The following is a 22598-nucleotide window of genomic DNA, read 5'->3' on the forward strand; positions in this document are numbered from 1 at the left end:
CGCCGTTACAACAGATTGCTCACCACACCACAATTTCGTTAGCAGGAGCTCTTTTAGATGAACTAGCGAACGTGTTAGTGACAGGCAGGATCTTCGGGTACGTCTGAACCATGTCCTATTGTCTACTCATGGTGACGTCGGAGGGCTTTTCTTTTTTTTTTTTTAAACTTTTATTGTATTCCATACAGTGAAGGGATTGCAATGTGTAAGTCTACAACCGATGTGTTTTGACATTCCAGCGAGCCTCGGAGTAATACGATAGAAACTACGGACCGTTCCTTGTGATGTGGAGGAACCGAAGGATTGAACTTCTCCGCGAACCTAAAATACGTTTTTACAATCAAACACGACGCCGGTTTAAAATTCACAAAACGATAAAATATCTTTATTTAAGCATTTCTCTCTCTCTCTCTCTCTTCTTTTTTTTCTATCTCTCTATCTATCTATCTATCTATCTATCTATCTCTCTCTCTCTCTCTCTCTCTCTCTCTCTCTCTCTCTCTCTCTCTCTCTCTCTCTCTTTCTCTCTCTCTCTCTCTCTCTCTCTCTCTGTCTCTGTCTCTGTCTCTGTCTCTGTCTCTGTCTCTGTCTCTGTCTCTGTCTCTCTGTACACAATAAAGCTGTCAAAGTTGGGCAGTGTCTTTGGTGTGTGAGATATTGGAGATGTCTGCTGTCTAAAGGCAAGGATTGTGCTGTAGGCACTAATGAGGGGCTGGTCAGGTGTGTGTGTGTGTTTGGGGGGGTGGGAGGTGAGGGAGGGATGGGGTTATCAGGGACTTGAATATGTGCATCACATCTCAGGGTGGGGAGAGGACTAAGTGGGAATTAAAATGTATGTTTAATGACTATTGGGGGGGGGGGGAGCGGGAAGGGTGGTGAACATTTGGGGAAGACTGCCAAGCCACTCAAGAAAACCCCTAGGGCAGTCGCTGCCCATTATCCCTCTCATCCCCTGGGCTAACCAACAAGGCGAGCTCTATTCTGGCGATATTATCTGCAGACATGCACGTGAGCCTCGAAGTCCCTGTCAGGAGGAAAATGGCCGCTCCATGAGACCCATGAGACGGAGGCATTGTAGGCTTCCCGTCAGGTTTTGTGCGTCGCGGAAAGCTGGGGGCCGAGAGGGATCAGAGGGAGGAAATTAAGTGAGATGCACAGGTGAGGCTCCTAGGTGAGAGAGGCATGTGTTCAAGTTAAGCAAATAATAAAACCTACCAGTGGGCAGGAACTGTGGATGAGAAAACGGCAAGCCATACAGGAACGGGGCTCCACGCAGATCTTCCCCAGTAGTTTTGCATCCAGGAGAGGTCTGGATTCCAACAGGGGATGACGTGGCAGGAGGTGCGGCTGCAGATGTCAAGGGGCTTGAGGGGGTTTCCCGTTTGATCCCGAGGGGTTGGTTCAGCCGTGCTCGGCAGGCTAGCTCCGATAGGTCAATGGCTTCCGGAGTAGTGGAACCAGGGGGACTTGAGAGTTGCGGGTTTTGTTTTGCCTGCACAGCAAACAAAAGGATGCGTATGTGAATGCAAGCTCGGGATCAAGTAAAGAGCCATCAAAACCCGATGGACCTGGTTGGTGCAGGCTCAAAACAACGAGTTGTAGCAATTTGGATGCAAGTTGGGAAACGGATTCCCATACCTGGTCACTATGGCGACACAGTTCAGCCACTCGCCGTCTTAATTCGCTCTGTTCTACAAGTCCACGCCCAATCGGCTGGAGTCCATGGTAAGAGCCAATCGGATTTGTTAATCGCTGCATTGCCTCCACGTCCTTTTGACGAATCAGCTCAGCTGACAATTCTAACCTGGAGGTGCGAAGAAGCGTGGGTTAGAAATGGAGGAACAGGCAGAACTGCACAAGCAACGGCAGGAATCAAATAAGGGCGGCAGAGGCTTGCTAGGCCAGTTGTTGTGGTTACCGTGCCTGCCGGCGCAGTAGCTCCTGTTGCCATGCCAACAGTTCAGCCTGGGCTGGATGCAACACCCCAGGGAATGCTGGGAATGGAATGAGGACAAGGAAAGGGGGGTGATTGAGGGGGGGGGAAAACCCCCAAAAACAAGGAGGAATGAAGAAACAAGCAGAAGCAAGTTAATCACTATGGAATGGCAAAGTGATGTCAACCGTGTGCTGTTAACGGAACACTTGAACCGCGGACAGAAGCCAAAAGGTTCAAATGTTCCATTTCTACGCGGAGTGCCACGTTTCCCAAATTATGTGACAAATCGGCGAAAGGAATTCCTGGTGCAACGACCTCTGTTGATCCCATTCCCAAAAGCCACTTTAATCAGAACCTTAAAATAATCAAATGCCATTCCCTGCTATTGAGAGGCTGGAAGTTGGGGGTGGTATGGTGGTGAGGTAGGGGCAGGTGAGGGGTGGTCTCACAAGCTCTTAAATAGCAGTGTACTCCAGCATGCAGCACCCCCCCAAATCATCACTTAGACAGGAAGGATTAGGGCAGGCCGAGCTTCAGCCCTCAAACCGAAATATCTACATAGGTATAGTCGCTTTCGTTTTGTCCAAATGATAGCAGTACAAGGCCGTTCTCATCAGTCCTGGGTTCAAATCCTCAAGGGTTTGAATGTGACCGATCCATCTTCATAACATGGAGATGACAAGTCCCAAAGACCCTGCGCCTTGTAACGAGTGTGAAGCCGGCTGTCCACAGTGTCTGTAAGTGCTCCGAGACGTAAAGGATTTCGAGCACGTGCCACTAGGTGTCGGTACGTTTGCTCTACTGGGACTTTTGGAGTCACCCTGATGGAGGTTTTGTGGTTGGAAACCACAAGCCCTCACGCCGAGAGGCTTTGGAAAGTTGGTTCAGGCCGGTGAAACGTAGGCACATCGTGTTTTTTTTTTGAAAAAAATTTCCATTAAACGGTTCCTCACAATTATAATCATTTGTTGAAGAGTAACAGCTAAAAAAATTTTTTTTTAACCTAAAGTAGGAACCTTAGTAATTTGCAAGAAATTGATAGATTTATCAAATGCCTGGATCATAACCTGGGCTCCATTCTTCATCGAGGTTTGTACCCTTTCAACCCAGAACCTCTCCAAACAATGGGTCAATAACCTCAGCAGTCTCTGAGTCTCACTCTCTAACGATTAATACAATATAGCTCACCATTTCAAACACTCGTAATTAAATTATTTGACACAGGAGAGCCATAAATAAACATTGGAGGCAAAGTGTGGTTCATTAAAATGCAATATCATGCAAAAGAATAAGTGAGTTGTACAGACGTCCACGAACAGTGACTGAGACTCCAGGTAACGTTAGATGCATAATAGTGTTACTAACACATACAATGGGTACCGATCTTCATGTTTTACTGATCTTGCATGGGTTGAGGACAATTAACACGATTCAAAAATAATATGCATTAAAAGAAAAAGAGCAGACATTTATCAAGTGACTGATTTTCGCCAATCACGTCGCCGAGTGATGGATTAAAGGATTAGTGGTTTGCTGACTTGTTCGTTCGTATGTCCAGGAAGGGAAGAGTTGAGTGTGTGCATCCTATGGTCTTCTCAAACTATTTAAAACTCACCCGAGATGGTTTAAATTAGTTTCAATAAAATTAATTTCATGGAGTTTTTAAAAGAAGTGGATGTATTTGTTTATTCTCACGACATAGTCGATGAGCTGGGATCCATCCTCGGAGAGCTCTAGAGGGGGTTATTAATTATTTAGAGTTGTCCATTATTAGCCCTGCCGTTCTACAGCCACCTGTTACATGACAGGAGGGTGGCTGCATAGCGCAGGTTTTACTCTGCACACATGCACAGCTCCATAATCAATTACAACAAGAACTAGAAGAGCACACGGTAGAGTGCGTACCTCCGCCCCATAATGCCTGATCCACGATAACATATTGGGCCCAATACTAGGGTTGGGCACACATCGACTTTTTCTCTGTTGTCCCGTTGAAAGGAGTGTTTTTTATGGCCATTTTTCACGCTGATCACGAATCCGTTGAAATTTTTGACCTAGGATGATGTCTTAGTTTGGTAAAATGCAAAAAATCAAAATGGCCACCAAATTTACCCACTTTTCAGGTAAAATTTGATAATTATGGCTTACTAGGGCATGTAATATGTCATTTCTTATGTTTTCAGGGTCGGTGATATCGATAATCGTACAAGTCAACCAGACTGCCCCAGGATGCATATTGCGATAAAATCAGCAGAAAAATGTGAGCGTGACCATAATTTTAAAGAATCAAATTAAGATATCACAAATTTCTGTAAACTACTACTTTAATGATCACATCAACATCTCCTCAACATTAAAAGCACTTTTTTCAGCAATATATCGACATCAACAGAAACATTGTCCTTTGGTTTGACAGCATTTCTGATAGATGTTTTCAGTTCGTCTACACTGAACTTCTCAAACGTGAAAGTTTTTGTTCCGTCGGTACATTTCACTCCATGCTTCTGGCGTATAATCGGGTGCCACTGTCGATCTAAGGTAGCCTATTTCCTTGAGTAGTTGTGATTCATTAAGTCTCTCAAGAGAGTCAAGGGAAATAGGAGTCACTGGACCTCCGTGCTTCTTGCACTCCTCAAGTACCAGTAGCAGGAGTAAGCCATAATTATCAAATTTTACCTGAAAATGGGTAAATTTGGCGGCCATTTTGAATTTTGGCATTTTACCAACCGAAGACATCTTCCTATGTCAAAAAGTTCAACAGATTCATGATCGGCATGAAATTTGGCCATAAAAAACACTCCTATCAAAAAAGTATGGTTGTATGCCCAATCCTACCCATACATTTTTGAGATATCATGCTATATATCATTTTTGGCCCTATCTCTCAATGGTGAAGAATCACTTTTAAAATTCTAGTCGTCGGATCCGGATTTGGATCTTCACCAAAATCTGATCAGTTCGTCCTTGACACACACCAAACCTCTTCACAAAATTTCATCTGGATCCGTTCACAACTTTTTGAGATATCCTGCACACAAACAAACAGACAAACAAACAAACAAGCAGTCATAGACTGGTACTTACGAAATGGTCAACTTGACCTCTGACTTTGTCTAATAAAAGCTGCCTCTGGAGAAGGTAGCGACGCAAACCAGAAGTTTCTACGATGATTCTGTACCAAACCATCAAAATCGTAACGTCGACCGAAGCAAAAATCTCCATTTCTCCACGCAATTATTTTATATTATTTTATCAGTCAAAAAAACCGTAATAATCGGCCATCCACCAACAATCTTTACACAATCCGACGGCTTAGCGAGTCAGGCATGCGACGATAACCTTTATTGGGATAAAAATGACTTTTAAACACCATCTTTATCGAAAACACCGTCAGCGCGCACACGGAAAACATTTACGTGACTCAACGATGCATCTGCTCGAGCGCACTGAATCACGTGACGACCCGTGACGACCCGTGACACGTCGAGTGAAATATTTTTTATACAATCTTAAAACGTCTCCAAAACATCCGATTTTTACCAGATTTTCGACAACAGAGTTTTAAGCGTCCTAAGCGATTGCAAAAACCGAAGACAAAATTAAAATCGAGGTTAAAACGAACTCGTAACGTCGAGCGAAGCAAAATCTCCATTTCTCGACGCAATTATTCAACATTATTTTATCAAAGTCACAAAACTGTAATATTCGGCAATCCACCAACAATCTTTACATAATCCGACGGCTCAGCGAGTCAGGCATGTGACGATAACCTTTATTGGGATAAAAAATGACTTTTAAACACCATCTTTATCAAAATCACCGTCAGCGCACACGGAAAACCTTAACGTGACTCAACGACGCGTCTGCTCGAGCGCACTGCATCATGGGACGACCCGTGACACGTCGCGTGAAATATTTTTTATACAATCTTAAAACGCCTCCAAAACATCCGATTTTTACCAGAATTTCGACAACCGAGTTTTAAGCGTCCGAAGCGATCGCAAAAACCAAAGACAAAATTAAAATCGAAGTTCAAACGAACTCGTAATGTCGAGCAAAGCAAAAATACTCCATTTCTCCACGTTAATTTAAGGAATTATGTTTGACCTCACTGTGACCTTGACCTATGACCGATTTTGACCAAAATCTAACCAGCGCTATCCATCACCGTCCTGAAACACGTGGTTTAATTTGACATTGGTAGCTTCTTCCGTTCTCGAGTTATCGTGCCTACAAACAAACAAACAAGCAGTCATAGACTGGTACTTTCGAAATAGTCAACTTGACCTCTGACCTTGTCCAATAAAAGCTGTTTCGAGAGAAGGTAGCGATGCAAACCAGAAGTTTCTATGATGATTCTGTACCAAACCCTCAAAAATCGAATGTTTTGGATGTTTGACCTCACTGTGACCTTGACCTTTGATTGATTTTGAGCAAAATCTAATCAGCGCTAGCCATCACCCTCCTGAATCACGTGGTGTAATTTGACATTGGTAGCTTCTTCCGTTCGAGTTATCTGTACCAAACCATCAAAAATCGAATATTTGACCTCACTGTGACCTTGACCTTCGACCGATTTCGTCCAAAATCTAATCAGCACTAGCCATCAGCCTCCTGAATCACGTGGTGTAATTTGACATTGGTAGCTTCTTCCGTTCTCGAGTTATCTGTACCAAACCATTAAAAAATCGAATATTTGACCTCACCGTGACCTTGACCTTTGACCGATTTTGACCAAAATCTAATCAGCACAAGCCATCACCCTCCTGAATCACGTGGTGTAATTTGACATTGGTAGCTTCTTCCGTTCTCGAGTTATCGTGCCTACAAACAAACAAACAAACAAACAGAAACGAAAGGCATCAACATACTTACGAAATCTTTAGATTTCGTAAGTAACAAGCAGTCATAGACTGGTACTTACGAAATCGTCAACTTGACCTCTGACCTTGTCTAATAATAGCTGTCTCTCGAGAAGGTAGCGACGGAAACCAGAAGTTTCTACGATGATTCTGCACCAAACCATCAAAAATCGAATGTTTTGGATGTTTGACCTCACTGTGACCTTGACCTTCGACCGATTTTGACCAAAATCTAATCAGCACGAGCCATCACCCTCCTGAATCACATGGTGTAATTTGACATTGGTAGCTTCTTCCGTTCTCGAGTTATCGTGCCTACAAACAAACAAACAAACAAACAAACATACAAACAAACAGAAACGGAAGTCATCAATATACTTACGAAATCTTTAGATTTCAAAAGTAACAAACACACAAAGAAACACACAAACAAACAAACAGAAACGGAAGTGATCAATATACTCACGAAATCTTTAGATTTCGTAAGTAACAAGCAGTCATAGACTGGTACTTACGAAATCGTCAACTTGACCTCTGACCTTGTCTAATAAAAGCTGTCTCTCGAGAAGGTAGCGACGCAAACCAGACATTTCTATGATGATTCTGTACCAAACCATCAAAAATCGAATGTTTGACCTAACTGTGACCTTGACCTTTGACCAAAATCTAATCAGCGCTAGCCATCACGCTCCTGAATCAGGTGGTGTAATTTGACATTTGTAGCTTCTTCCGTTCTCGAGTTATAACTTTTTTTTGGATGTTTGACCTCACTGTGACCTTGACCTTTGACCGATTTTGACCAAATCTCACCAGTGCTCGCCATTACCCTCCTGAATCACGTGGTGTAATTTGATATTGGTAGCTTCTTCCGTTCTCGAGTTATCGTGCCGCCAAACAAACACACAAACAAGCAGTCATAGACTGGTACTTACGAAATCGTCAACTTGACCTCTGACCTTGTCTAATAAAAGCTGTCTCAAGAGAAGGTAGCGATGCAAACCAGAAGTTTATACGATGATTCTGTACCAAACCATCAAAAATCGTGATGTCGACCAAAGCAAAAATCTCCATTTCTCCACGCAATTATTTTATATTATTTTATCAAAGTCACAAAACCGTAATATTCGGCCATCCACCAACAATCTTTACATAATCTGACGGCTTAGCGAGTCAGGCATGCGACGATAACCTTTATTGGGATAAAAAATGACTTTTGAACACCATCTTTATCGAAAACACCGTGAGCGCGCACACGGAAAACCTTTACGTGACTCAACGACGCCTCTGCTCGAGCGCGCTGCACCACGTGACGAGCTGCGACGCGGCGAGTGAAATCTTTTTTATACAACCTTAAAACGTCTCCAAAACATCTGATTTTTACCAGAATTTCGACAACTGAGTGTTAAGCGTCCTAAGCGATCGCAAAAACTGAAGACAAAATTAAAATCGAAGTTAAAACGAACTCGTAATGTCGACCAAAGCAAAAATACTCCATTTCTCCACATGAATTTACGGAATTATGTTTGACCTCACTGTGACCTTGACCTTTGACCGATTTTGACCAAAATCTAATCAGCGCTATCCATCACCCTCCTGAATCACGTGGTGTAATTTGACATTGGTAGCCTCTTCCGTTCTCGAGTTATCGTGCCTACAAACAAACAAACACACAAACAGATGACGGAAGTGATCAATATACTTACGAAATCTAAAGATTTCGTAAGTAACAAGCAGTCATAGACTGGTACTTACGAAATCATCAACTTGACCTCTGACCTTGTCTAATAAAAGCTGTCTCTCGAGAAGGTAGCGACGCAAACCAGAAGTTTCTACGATGATTCTGTACAAAACCATCAAAAATCGAATGTTTGACTTCACTGTGACCTTGACCTTTGACCAAAATCAAGTCAGCACTAGCCATCACCCTCCTGAATCACGTGGTGTAATTTGCCATGGGTAGCTTCTTCCGTTCTCGAGTTATCGTGCCTACAAACAAACACACAAACACACAAATACACACAAACAAACAAACACACAAACAGAAGACGGAAGTCATGAATATACTCATGAAATCTAAAGATTTCGTAAGTAACAAAGACAGAAAGGGGTGAAAACATAACATCCTTCACCTTCGGTGGTGGAGTAAAAAGAGCAATCAGAGATTGCAGACCTTCGCCAGGACCTGTTGTGTGATGTTTGTGTGTTGTTTGTGTACTGGTGTTTTACGTAATTAATAAGACATAATTAAAACTACCACTTTATAACTGTTGGCAGTGATGACCAGGAACCAAGACATCCCGCTTTGATGGGACACCTGACCCTGACCCTGACCCATGACGTTTTTAAAATTATTATTCATTATTAAATTTAAATTAGATAAGGATTAAAATAAATTAAATTCAAATCAAATGGAAGACCAAATCGGTACAGTTCAACATTGGAGTGATCAGAAGGAACCCGAACAAGCAAAAAGCAAAGATTATGTCATCAGGAGGAACCCGAATCGGATTCGCATTTCAGCTGCTACTCCTCTATCATGCAGGCACAGCCAAGTGAGCAGTGTTCAAAATAATAATAATAATAATAATAATAATAATAATAATAATAATAAATAAATATTAAAAAACCCATATCAAAAAATTAAATATATCTGGCTGACAGACCATGGGTCTGATCAAGTTGAAATTCAAAACATTTATTCCCCATCACTACTTGATCATAAATGTGAAGTTTCACATCAATTTATTAAGCGGTTCCAGAGAAAACATTATTTAATATTTTCTTCAATCCAATATGGCTGCCAAACCATGTGACCTATCAATTATTCCTAAACAAACTTATACACCCATGGCTTGCAGAACATTTGTGTGAAGTTTCCATGAGATCTGTCCAGCCATTCTGGAGAATAAGATTTTTGTAGGTTTTATGGTAAATCCAATATGGCTGCCAAACCATGTGACCTATGACATCATATGTATGAATCTTTTGTTCCTCATGGATAGGCGGTCATGTGTGTAAAGTTTTGCCTCGATCTGTTCAGCCACTTCAGAGAAGATTTTTGAAGGTTTTTTTTTAATTAAAAAAACAATATGGCTGCCGAATCAGGTGACCGATGACATCATCAAAAAATTTTCTGTGGACCATTATTTTATCCCGAGATGACCCTCAAAAATTTTCATACTTATGAGATGTAGCGTTCTACATATGCAATTATGATGTCATAACGAAGGCACCGATGACGTCATCAAGAAATTACACTTATTCCGCATGAGGAGTGCTTGCCGTGTGCCAAGTTTCAATTTTTTCCTTGGTGTGGTTACAGAGATAGAGGTCCAAAGTTTTCCGTTTTTCCGACATGGCTGCCACACCACGTGATGTCTGATGCCATAACTTTGATTAAAACATTCTACATGAGTAGTTGCACCAATGGTGAAAATTTCGTCTCAATCCGACAAGCGGTTGCGGAGAAAAACATGAAAGTTCTGTGCAGACAAACAAATGGACCGAAACGCAATACCCTCTCCTTCGGTGAGGATAACAAGTTATCGAAGGAGTCATTTTCTTATAAATACCTTCTTTGGTTTTGGGTTAAATGTCTATCATTTGTGCAAGGACAAAGGGTTGCGAGGGTGGGGGATGGAGAGCACGATACTCACCGGGTATTGGGGTAACAAGTGGCGGAAGTCCCAAGAACGGGGACCGAAGATGAGGGGCCAGTAGATATGGGGTCAAAGGACATGGCAGGGGCAGTTCTCTGCAAGATGAGAGGGAGAGAGAGAAGGAGAGAGAGAGAGAGAGAGAGAGAGAGAGAGAGAGAGAGAGAGAGAGAGAGAGAGAGAGAGAGAGAGGGAGAGGGAGAGGGAGAGGGAGAGGGAGAGGGAGAGGGAGAGGGAGAGGGAGAGGGAGAGGGAGAGGGAGAGGGAGAGGGAGAGGGAGAGAGAGAGAGAGAGAGAGAGAGAGAGAGAGAGAGAGAGAGAGAGAGAGAGAGAGAGAGAGAGAGAGAGAGAGAGAGAGAGAGAGACAGAGACAGAGACAAAGAGAGACAGAGAGAGAGAGGAAACGAGTCAGTAACTCCAGGTCGAATGTACGGTTTAAAACCTTGACTTTGATTTTCACTTCCAACATTCTTACATGTTAATGTTGTCGTGAAAAGAGCAAGGCGGACAACTCACCATGAAGGTAACTTGCCAAATACGTTTTGTACCTTCAACTGCATCATCTGCATTCATGTGAAAATGCTCAAGGTGTGGCTTTTTAAACATGTGTCTTCGCCTTACACAAACACTGGTAACCGCGGCCATTGTACGCGGCTGTGGATGGACACACGTCATGAGCAAAGTGGGCCAAGTGGACCTTTCACATACTGGCTCACTCTATGTCGTCCTGAAACCATTATTCATGAGAGAGAGAGAGAGAGAGAGAGAGAGAGAGAGAGAGAGAGAGAGAGAGAGAGAGAGAGAGAGAGAGAGAGAGAGAGAGAGAGACAGACAGACAGACAGACAGAGACAGAGAGACAGAGAGACAGAGAGAGATAGCTGAAGACTCGTTGTGGTTAATTGACACTGAACTGAAGCCAATGGGAAATCTTGGCTTTTGCAGAAGCTGCTCCAACGGATGGAATCTCAGTTTGCCTGGACACTAACATCACGCACAAATTGTTCACGTTTAATTAACATTTTCACGCTGGAAATTACGACATTGTTATGCGTGGAAAATATGAAGGAGAACAAAGTATTTCAAAGATGGACAATTTAGAATTGAACTCCTTCTGGTTCAAGAGAAACCATGCACTGGAGAAAGGCAACGATGCTCCGTCCAAGTCCCCCATATGGACTCGGCGTGGATCCAACTACTCTGCCTCATTAGGCCCCTTCCCGACCTGTGACGGGGCCTCGTCTCGGTGGACTCGTGACGTTTCCATAGTGAGCGTCCAACGGGAAACGAACGTGTAATTCCAAGCATCATGGAGGATACAACGGGGAATTGTCAGTACCCCGGGTGTCCACAGGGTACAACAGAGGATTCTCAGTACCCCTGTGTCCAAACAGTTCGAATAACAAGTATAATGTCGAGTAAATAAAGCACGTGTGTGCACGCACGCACATCTTGTAAATAGTTCATCGAGTGGGTAACCCATGGATTACTCAGATTGTTACTATTGCTTTAGGTGCACAAGGACGTCCCACATTGGCTCAGATCCTCAGGGTCCACGTGTTGCAGGGTGCAGCTTCGCGAATCCTTTGTGTTTTTAAGCTGTCTGTCTCACATGATTGAATTATCGCAGCTGCAATGCTCCTGGCACCTTTGAATAAGAATTACATTTCCAGATGGTAGGACCGGTATTTCACCACCCACAGGTGAACACACCTTCCGGGTTTAATTTAGCTCTGCGGTCCCGCAGAACCACCTTCACGAAGTTCCACATCAAAAAACTCCCAATCAAAAAACCCAATCATCTGTGCTGAGAATCGAATGCTGCCAAACATACCTTTCCAGGTGGTTGGTGTCTGTCGGAAAGCAGATAGTGGGAGGCCAGAGCCGAGGTTGCGGTGAGCTGAGGGGGCTTGGAGCTGCAGGTGAAGGAATCAGAAGAGGGGGGTATATAGGGGACAATGACAGGAGATTCAGAAGCTTGTACTTACTCATTTTTAATCCTACTGATTACAATTTAATCTAATCATTTTAATTTACAGCTCGTTAGCCCCAAAGGCCGATAAAAGAGAGAATGAAACAAAAAGAGGAAAGAAGTAAAATAGTAAATGAAAGAATGAATAAGGGAAAGCAAGAGAAAATAAATAATGGAAGCAGAGGTGATTGCTTCGACACCCATCGTCAATTATTCAGCAGTGAAGGTGGACTGGGGGAGGAGGAGGAGGAGGAGGAGGAGGAGGAGGAGGAGGAGGAGGAGGAGGAGGAGGAGAAGGAAGAGGAGGAGGAGGAAGGGAAGGAGGGGATGAAGAAGTTTGAATAAGGATCTGAGGGTGGGAGGTGAGGCATGACGATGAGGAAATGAGGGTGAAGGAGACAGGCTGGGATTAAGCAAGGTCCTGCCAGCTGCCCTGGGGCCCGGCTTGCCGCTACCCGCTGAGCCTTGCCCAGGCCTCCCACGGCCCACTCTCCCCCATCCCCTGCTGCTCAGCCTGCCAATCACCTTCAGGACTGCTGCTCCTCCTCTCGGCTTCAGACTCGGAGCCTTCCCCGCATTCTGTGGAACAAACGCAGCAGCTCGATTGACTCCGCCATCCATGAGCTCACGACCGCACACTCGCGGGCTCGTTTTCGCCACCTGGTTCCCTCCATCATTCGCGTCACATTCATTTGAGTCTGTCATCTGGTTTCTAAATCACCCGGCAGTCGGGCACACAGCTAAGAGGTCTTTACAAGCCGCTCTCTTATAGGAGCCTCACCTCGTCTGAAATGTAATCAAACATTAGTACGGTCATGCTGGTGACGAAAGGCATCTAATGAATGTGAAAAAACAAAAAGCAACAACGTAAGCTGAGCCATGGTAAACCATACACGTTAATATCTCGAAATGTCCTTTTTTTAAAGCTCGTCCATCATTCTAAGACTCTGCATGTACAAGCTCTCCCATGAGCCGTGGAATACTGCAGACACAACATGGACAAGGTGGGCGTACGGAGGATGTTATCTGAGTTTGAATGTTGCACTCAGGTGAGAAGAAGGTAACCCTTAACGAGAGCAGTTGATGAGTGGGACAATCAACGATAATGCACACTCGAACATCAGCAACGATGACGAACCAACCATACCCGTGAACAACAAGATAAGAGTGGTGCAAGGCGGCCAGGGTGCGCCAAAATGGCCAACACATTTCCGGGCACCACTTTACTGTTTCGTGTGTAAACGTCGTTCAAAACGAACATCATCAAAATGCAAGATAGAAATAAAATAAAATAAAATAAAATAAATCAATTGTAGTTTAATCAACCAGTGAAGAGCGACCATGGTGCGATGTGTAGGTATATAATTGTCGATAATAATTGATCGTTAGGCCATCGGGTAGTGCTGCGAATGGCAGGGGTGTTATTAAAACTACATTTGGAAGATGCTCTTCAGTTCAAGCGAGATGACGAGTTGAACATAGACCGGTGTCAAAACCTCCTATTTGATGAAACTGATGCGTGTGGTTGGGTAGTTGAGATTTGTAAGTCCAGTACACCGCACTATGATTAGTTGTGAGTACAGCAGATGACAATATGTGGGGTTATTTGTTCTAGCCCCTTACCTCGAGTGGCTCGGTATGCCTTGTTTGGGGCGATTTCCATAACAACAAATAACCCTCCCCCTCCCCCTCCCAAAAACAAAATAAAAAAAACAGCAGATTACACTTTGTGGAGTTGTAACTCCAGTTGATCACACCATTAGTTGGTGTAATTACAGTTGATAACACTACATGCAGCTACAAGTACAACAGATCACACTGCAGGTAGTTGTAAGTAGAGGAGATCACACATGAGTCAGTCACACTATGGGTTGTTGTAAATACGGTGGATCACACTACAGGTTCTGGTAGCGGTAGGCAGGGTACACAATAGGCTTCTCTATTCACGTCAGGTGTTCAGCTCATTCTAGCTGGCAGGCACAGAGGTACCGGATCGCACGTGGACAATAAAACAGACGAAGTTAATGAACAGCTCAACACGTCATCGACACAGTAAGAGGCAGTAAAGGGGTTCGATGTGCAAGCCGGTCCGGTGAACGTACAGTGCGTGTCCCACCATCATGGTGCCTCCGTTATAGGGCTGCGCAAGGTTCACCTCTGGAGCGCTCACCTGGAGGGCTTTGTTTTACAATGGAAATCAAACCATTTCCACATGAATGGTTCGGTCCATCCATGAGCCCCGGCACAATTCTGTGCACAGAGTTTGTGCAATTCCATCACCGGTGCATTATCACTGGACCCATAGGACCCAAGATCTCAGGATAAAGAAGACCTGATTGGAGACGTATCCATTCCGTATGCAAATATCCCTTCCTATCTCTCCTTGCCAGTGTGACCACTCCTCATTTTCATAAATTCCAAGGTGAGCCAATGAAAAAAGCCAAGAATTCACAATGTTTTCGGAAAAGCGATGATAATAGAAAACCTTTAGAAAACCAAGACGCCAAGGTGAACAACGAAGAGCCAAGATCTTGTGAAAAAAGCCAAGGAGTGGTCACACTGCTGCTTGCATTCTCCACTTCTCAATTCAATGCTACACTCAAACCCCCCTGCACGTACTACGTCATCAATATATGGCCCCCTTATTATAATAATAATAATAATAATAATAATATTAATAAAGATCCCTCCTTTAATTGAACTTTTCATGTTTGTTCAAGAGTGTGCATGTACCTGGTTGTTCGTGTTCTCTTGGCGGGGGGGTCGCCGCTTCATCTTCCAATGGGCTCTTTCTCCGTTTTTCCGTACCAAGCACGTCCTCCGTGGGGCTGCACGACCTTTTACCCAGAATTCCACCTGCCGAGGCCCAAGGGCGGGATGTTAGAGGGATGAATGATTTAATATGGCATTTCTCTGCTGGAAGGTCACTGCGAGAGCAGAGTAGTCGAAGCACTTGCACCAATTGGCCAAATTGTCCATTTAATGCCCGGTTTTCCTTGGATTTCTTTACATTCCATATTAAGATAATTATTACAAGAGGTATACGAGGAATTAAGCAATGATGTACTTAGTGCTCAGACTCGGTTTCTTTCCTTCTTCGTTGACTCGCCGACTCCCTACCCTCCGTACCCTCCCTTGTAGAATTTCCGATCAATAGGTTGTTAAGCGGTCGTGTGGGATGAAATCAACGAGGGGGTTAAAGGGAAGATTGCTCTCACAGTAATCAAGGACATAGAGGAGGTTTCATTTCTTATTTGTGGGTCTTAGGTGGGATCACCAAAATAGAACGACAACCATATGCGGACAACCGATTCGTGTTTCAAAAGAAAGCCGGACAGAATTCATTTTATCCCAAGGTTTAAATCGACAACCAGTCGTCCAGATCAGCTTGGCAAACTACTGGTATCGTTTGTCTGACTGTGGCCCAATAAGGGAAGACAAGTTTGACAAAGACAGAGACAGCTATCATAGTATTGTTTCGATGGCAATGCAGCAAAACCATCTGCTCCCCCACCTCTACTCACCTTCAGCTCCAACAGGTGTCTGTCCTTCAACCTTTGAGAGAATTTCCCTAAAAATAAAAAAAATAAAAATGGTGGGGGCAATGTGAAGGGGGACTGTCAGGTTATGTTCTCCAATGCCCCGAAGCAGTGAACCTTTAGCACATTCACACCCTCAAGTTCCCACGTGACACAAGTCCATTAATTATTATATCTCTATGATTACAGATGTCCTCAACATCCTGGATTTTCAAACTTCGTCTCCCATGGCTTGAATGCTTACTTCTTTGGAGGATCAGTGGTTGTTGCACTTCCATCGGTGCTTCCTGAGTGGATGTTTTCCGAATCTTTGTCATCAATGCCATTGGTCTCAGAGTCACCATCCGAGCAAGTCCCAAGATCGCTGCTGTTCCTGGGAGAGGTCTTCTCCGCATCAAGTGCTTCAGCAGGGATCTCACTGCCACCGCTCTCGGGAATGGTCCCTTCCTCTACCGTCTTCTCGGGGCAGTCACGGACGACGCCTTCGGCACACGTCGCGTCACTGGAAGCTTCTGGACTAGAGGGCTCGAGGAGTCCGGCTGCTTGGCGACCCGAGACCCCAAGGTGTCTCTTGTCGGCAAGCCTGCCACGGTTCTGTAAAGAAACAAACAGAGGGAATATAAACTGAAGGTAATCACTAAGTTTTACCGAAAGCAAACCCTCACTACTCGTTTTACATGTTTTTGTTTCATTGAACCTCGTCACCAGAACAATTGATAAACAGAAAGACAAAATCACATGGATTGAAAGATTACTTTACCCAAAGTGATTGTTGCTATTGTGAATATTGTTGTACATGTTTAAGCTACAGAACATTGAATCAAATTAAACTGGTTCTCTATTTGGGGTTCACTCGTTATCTCACTTGTGTTCGCCTGTTACCCCACTGCCAGAACAAAGACTTTTTACCCTCTAGTGTCACCTCAATCCTTCACGAGACCACATTGTGTTACAAAAATAAAACAAACAAACAGATAAACAAACGAGAACAGCACCCGGCAGTGCACATACCTTCGTCAGGCTGAACAGTTTACATTTTCTATCCCACTGATAGGATGGATCTGGATCCGGACCTGAACCAAAATCGGATCGGCTCGTTTTTGTCACCTACCCAACTCATTCACCGAGGTTTGTCACAATCTGAACACAACTTTTTCAGATATCATGATATATATATATATATATATATATATATATATATATATATATATATTTTTTTTTTTTGGGCCCATCTCTCAATGGTGAAGAATTACTTTTAAATTCTAGTATCCAGATCCAGATCTTTCCCAAAATCAAATCAATTAATCCTTGTCACACATCCAACCTGTCCACTAAGTTTCGTCTGAATCCATTCACAACTTTTTGAGATATCCTGCTCACAGACAGACAGCCAGACAGACAAACAGACAGGGGTGAAAACATAACCTTCGTCCACTGAACAATAAGGAGAACTCAGCTTGATTACAGCTCGAGCTGTTTTAGTCCTTGCTCTCGAGCAGAGTAAAACCACCGTCCTGGTGTAGTGCAGGCAGGGAGCTCTGCATCAGGAGGGACATTGTGTGATGTAAAGCATAAAGAAGTTAAAACTACCGGAAATCGTTCACAGGAGTAGGCTAGTGGGTCCGCACTGTCGGAATCACATGCAAAGCAAGAGGAACAAGGTACACGTTTTGTTTTACTCAACTTTTACAAACTAATGAACAGTACTTAACATACACTATGTGGAAAAAGAGTGAGTGGGGAAACGTAGGAAAGTGGGTCCACACAGAAAAAACAACCACACACACGCAAACAAACCACACACACACACACACACACACACACACACACACACACACACACACACACACACACACACACACACACACACACACACACACACACACACACACACACCTCAACGTTTTGAATTACCTTATATCATTTCATTTCATGATCTGCAACAAGTGTGACAACGCCCTGAATCACATTCACGTGACAACGCCAACAATGGGAGATGCAATCACAATAGATCAGATCAAAAAAAATATATAAAAAAAATAAAAAATAAGTAAACTTTTGTTCAAAAAGACTTTTGAAATATCCTCCATTGTAAGGGACCATCAGAAAACCCAAAACGCCGGTGGTTACTGAAAAGTATTCCCAGTGAAAGTGAAATAATGTTCGAGGAACATCTGTTTCACGGTGACGACACAAAGTGACACAAACTTTTTGACCGACTTCTGTCTGTACTGGCATCTCTTTTCACCAGTTTTCTCATCTCGTGCTCAGCCAGGCCTTTCCTCACCCTCCCAAGTCCTTCAACCACCAGCCAGACAGGAAGTGGTTATGGCTGCGTGATGGGAGCGGCATGGGGTGAAGGGATGGAACGGGTGTTCTGGAACCCACAGATAAGGGGGTTCTTAAGGAAAATCCCCAAAAGCCCACCCACCTCTGCACCACCACCACCACCACCACCACCACCACCACCACCTCTTTCTTCTGTTTCAAGGGAATAATTACAAAAAAATAATCATAATAAACGACTAAACGAGGGAACGAAGGAACGGAATGTGGCACAAATGGAGTTTGTATTTTGATGTTTGCCTCTTTACTAGAGTAAGGGTTTGGGTCTATTTGGGTGTCTGTGCGATTGGTGTTCGAGTTATGTCTCTATGTTGGGTTTAAAAGCGTTTGGTGTAAGTTCAAGGGCAGAATGAGGCAATCACCTGACCTAAAATACCAGACACCATGTGAGTGGTGCTGCGAGTTCGATATGGAGGTAGTTCGTGGCTGCGCAAATAAGTCATGTTTTTCCGTGCGCGTTCTCGTTACAAATCGTCATGTGATGGAAGTTACATGTTGAAGCATCTTGTCCACTCCATGAGGTAAAAGTTCAAGCTAAGGCAGCAAAAAATACAGACACAGACACACACGGACACGACTAGCCACTGACCACTGGTGAGGATATGCGGCAACCCGGACAGTCACAGATGGGGGGATGGACCTGAAGAACACCTTTGGACATCAGGGTCTTCAAGCTCTTTCCTAGGGGACAAAAGACCAACATATAACCAAGAGAACCACTTCATTAAAGTCCAGTACAATACAGTGTATACTATACATTGATCTTAGATTTGCTCAGATCTCCAAAGAGACATGTCCATCAAAGCCCATTGCACTATGTATCATCCACCATTCAGATTAGCTTCTGATCAGGAGTTCATGCATTCCATTGTTATTTCATATCCATCTGTCATATGCTGTGCGTCTCAAAATGTGTGGTTCTCTCATTCTCATCATCACATGCTTTGAATGTAGTCATTTAAAAGAGAATAATCACACTCAACACGGGTCCTCGAGATTTGTGTGTCTGCATGGTCCGCCAACAAACTGTGAGTGCATATGATCCTTTAGAATTTTGTACATCTTGATGGTTCTCAATATTTCCACGTCTCCGTGGCCCTCCACAGTTCCACGTCTCCGTGGCCCTCCACAGTTCCACGTCTCCGTGGCCCTCCACAGTTCCACGTCTCCGTGGCCCTCCACAGTTCCACGTCTCCGTGGCCCTCCACAGTTCCACGTCTCCGTGGCCCTCCACAGTTCCACGTCTCCGTGGCCCTCCACAGTTCCACGTCTCCGTGGCCCTCCACAGTTCCACGTCTCCGTGGCCCTCCACAGTTCCACGTCTCCGTGGCCCTCCACAGTTCCACGTCTCCGTGGCCCTCCACAGTTCCACGTCTCCGTGGCCCTCCACAGTTCCACGTCTCCGTGGCCCTCCACAGTTCCACGTCTCCGTGGCCCTCCACAGTTCCACGTCTCCGTGGCCCTCCACAGTTCCACGTCTCCGTGGCCCTCCACAGTTCCACGTCTCCGTGGCCCTCCACAGTTCCACGTCTCCGTGGTCCTCCACAGTTCCACGTCTCCGTGGCCCTCCACAGTTCCACGTCTCCGTGGTCCTCCACAGTTCCACGTCTCCGTGGTCCTCCACAGTTCCACGTCTCCGTGGTCCTCCACAGTTCCACGTCTCCGTGGTCCTCCACAGTTCCACGTCTCCGTGGTCCTCCACAGTTCCACGTCTCCGTGGTCCTCCACAGTTCCACGTCTCCGTGGTCCTCCACAGTTCCACGTCTCCGTGGTCCTCCACAGTTCCACGTCTCCGTGGTCCTCCACAGTTCCACGTCTCCGTGGTCCTCCACAGTTCCACGTCTCCGTGGTCCTCCACAGTTCCACGTCTCCGTGGTCCTCCACAGTTCCACGTCTCCGTGGTCCTCCACAATTCCATGTCACCATAGTCCTCCACAATTCAACATCTCCATGGTCCTCCACAATTTCATGTGACTGGATGGTTCTGTAAATTTGGTTTGCCTACGTGGCCATCCAGCATTGGTTCTGTCTTTAATCCTCTCCATCAGTTTGCTCATTATACCACCATGATGGACAGGAATTCCCACAGCTTAATTCACTTCTCTTTGCTCTTATCACACAATTCATGTGGCATTCACTGTATGTCCCACATACCTTTAGAACTTCAATTATGCACATCATCACAATCTTATCCCTATACACACCCTCTCACTGTGTCATATACCATCACCACACCATTATCCCCCACCCCCTGCCAACATACATACAACCACTCCCACACATCCTTTCTTTATCCACCTACCCGCACTTTCTGCCCCAGCTCACCTCGGTGTCGAATGCTCCTCTTCCAATCTTTAGCGGTCTCCCTCCCACTCACAAACTGGAACTCGTTTGGCGTAAGCCAGTCCCCACGCAGCCTGATGGACGGACCTTTGCTCCCCTGGCATAGTTTGTTGACATAAAGCAAAGCGCGGTTATCTCCACACTCCACCTCAAGGCATGGCTCTCCTCCAGGATCTACCAACACCTCAAGGTCTCCCCCGGGAGGGCTGGGATCCCGAGCCGGCGCAGTTGGTCCCAGGTTCGCCAGGCGAGTGGACGGCAGGAATTGGAGACCCAGGAAACGGTTCGGAGGGTCTTCACGCTTGATGGCCGGCATTGAGGACAAGGATGGGAGAAGGTCCTTCAGCGGATGAGTTAGATACGAACGAAGGTCCTTCTTAAGGGAACTGTCGTTCTGAATCTCAGTATTTACAATATACGTCCTTGTCCGACTTGTCTTGTCGATGTTTCCTTGCTGTACAACTCTGGTCCACGCACAAGGTGAGCTACTTAGCTCTAAATTTAACTCCGACTGTCAATCAACGCCTAGTAAATAGTTCTCTCAGTCTATGTCTACTGTTCGCGTGTCAATCTGCCTATATGTGTCTGCGCTAGACTCGCCGTCTCCTCTTTCCTGTCTCTTGGATCCAAAAGATCGCAACAGCCCGACTTCCACCCCCAATAGGCGACCACCACCAGCAATCACACACGCAGTGGGTCTCTCTCTCTCTCTCTCTCTCTCTCTCTCTCTCTCTCTCTCTCTCTCTCTCTCTCTGTCTCTCTCTCTCTCTCTCTCTCTCTCTCTCTCTCTCTCTCTCTCTCTCTCTCTCTCAATACGTCTACCCCTGTCGTCTACCTCCTGTTTTTGTCTCTCGTGTCTATCGTTTCCTCTCTGTTTCTGCTTCTCTCTCTCTCTCTCGCTCTCCCTCTCCAGACGCTACAAGCGTCGGAGTCTTTCAGCCTTCGCTCCTTCCAGCTCCCCTCTTCCCCCGCTGCCCCTCCTCTCTCCGCCGTCGACCTCATTACGGAGGCGGCGACGGCGGGAGGGGAGGGGCCGGGGGTTAATCCGTCAAACTGCCCGGGGGAGCGGAGAGGGGGGGCGGGACTGCCGGGAAGCGGGGAGGAGGCGGGGCGTTGGCTAACCGGCGGAGATGGGCGGGGCGGAAGGGGGCGGAGCGACGGCGTGGTCCGGTTTCTCGGGGTTCCGCGGAGGGTTTATCGGAACCGGAGTCTCCGTTCGCCCCGGAGGGGAACATGGACACTATAGATAGACACAATCTGGTGGACAGAGCCAGTGAGAAACATCCACGAGTCACGTAGATAGGGATACATGGAGAGATCGGTGTTACGGACATGCACACACATCGACACTAACTAGTGAGATTAATAAAGATACAGAAATGGATATAAACACAAAATAGATATAGTGATAAAAAAGTGTGACAAGGCAAAGACAACACGAAGCAGACAAGCAAGTACAGACAGGCGGGAAGACACATCGACACGGCCATACACAATGGGGAATGAATTAGCGAGGTAAACAAGGAATAAATAAGTTACTAAATAAATAAAGGGCCGGATTTTCCTCGCGCTCTCTTTTGCTCCCAGAATGCCGCCCTCCCCTCCCCCCCCCCCCGCCCCTCGCTGTCGGGCGCCAACACAGACGCCTTATCTCGCGCCAGAGAGTGACGGGAGGGGTTACGGAACACCGCCCATCACCACCCTTTCCCCCACCTCCGCCTCCTTCCCTCTCTTCTCAACGCAAACTCGCTCTCTTGAAGTGAAGCCTTCCCTTGTACAACTCATTTCAATAACTTCACTACCCTAAAACTCCACAACCCAACAACTTCAAGATCTCACAATTATTTTAACCTCTCAATAATTTCACAATATAACCTCTTGCAACCCCACAACTCGACAATCCCACAACTCAATAATGTCACAACTAGACAACACCACAACTCGAC

General features: G+C 45.3%; 1 protein-coding gene across 1 annotated transcript; it reads right to left on the reverse strand.

The window, feature by feature from the left end:
* Positions 1-454: 454 nt before the first annotated feature.
* Positions 455-21740, reverse strand: LOC147016434 (uncharacterized). The gene is made up of 12 exons (XM_085845092.1): positions 20635-21740; positions 18899-18990; positions 16208-16557; positions 15949-15995; positions 15158-15280; positions 12950-13003; positions 12287-12368; positions 10455-10552; positions 1919-1994; positions 1639-1804; positions 1216-1492; positions 455-1110 (listed from the first exon to the last, which is right to left on the reverse strand). The coding sequence occupies exons 1-12, from the start codon at positions 20966-20968 to the stop codon at positions 1028-1030; spliced, it is 1782 nt and encodes a 593-aa protein (XP_085701218.1). The 5' UTR covers positions 20969-21740; the 3' UTR covers positions 455-1027.
* Between the last annotated feature and the right edge of the window lie 858 nt (positions 21741-22598).

The sequence above is a fragment of the Eptatretus burgeri genome, chromosome 11 (genome assembly GCF_056783735.1).
Source record: "Eptatretus burgeri isolate ZD-2024b chromosome 11, Ebu_testis_v1, whole genome shotgun sequence".
Taxonomy (NCBI): Eukaryota; Metazoa; Chordata; class Myxini; order Myxiniformes; family Myxinidae; genus Eptatretus; species Eptatretus burgeri.

Excerpts from the sequence above, each read along its gene's own strand:
- LOC147016434 (XM_085845092.1), bottom strand. The coding sequence starts at position 20,968 with ATGCCGGCCATCAAGCGTGAAGACCCTCCGAACCGTTTCCTGGGTCTC. Across the intron at positions 16,558-18,898 it reads GCCGCATATCCTCACCAGTG|AACCGTGGCAGGCTTGCCGA; the intron begins GTCAGTGGCTAG and ends GTTTCTTTACAG. Across the intron at positions 13,004-15,157 it reads AAGAGAACACGAACAACCAG|AATGCGGGGAAGGCTCCGAG; the intron begins GTACATGCACAC and ends TTTGTTCCACAG.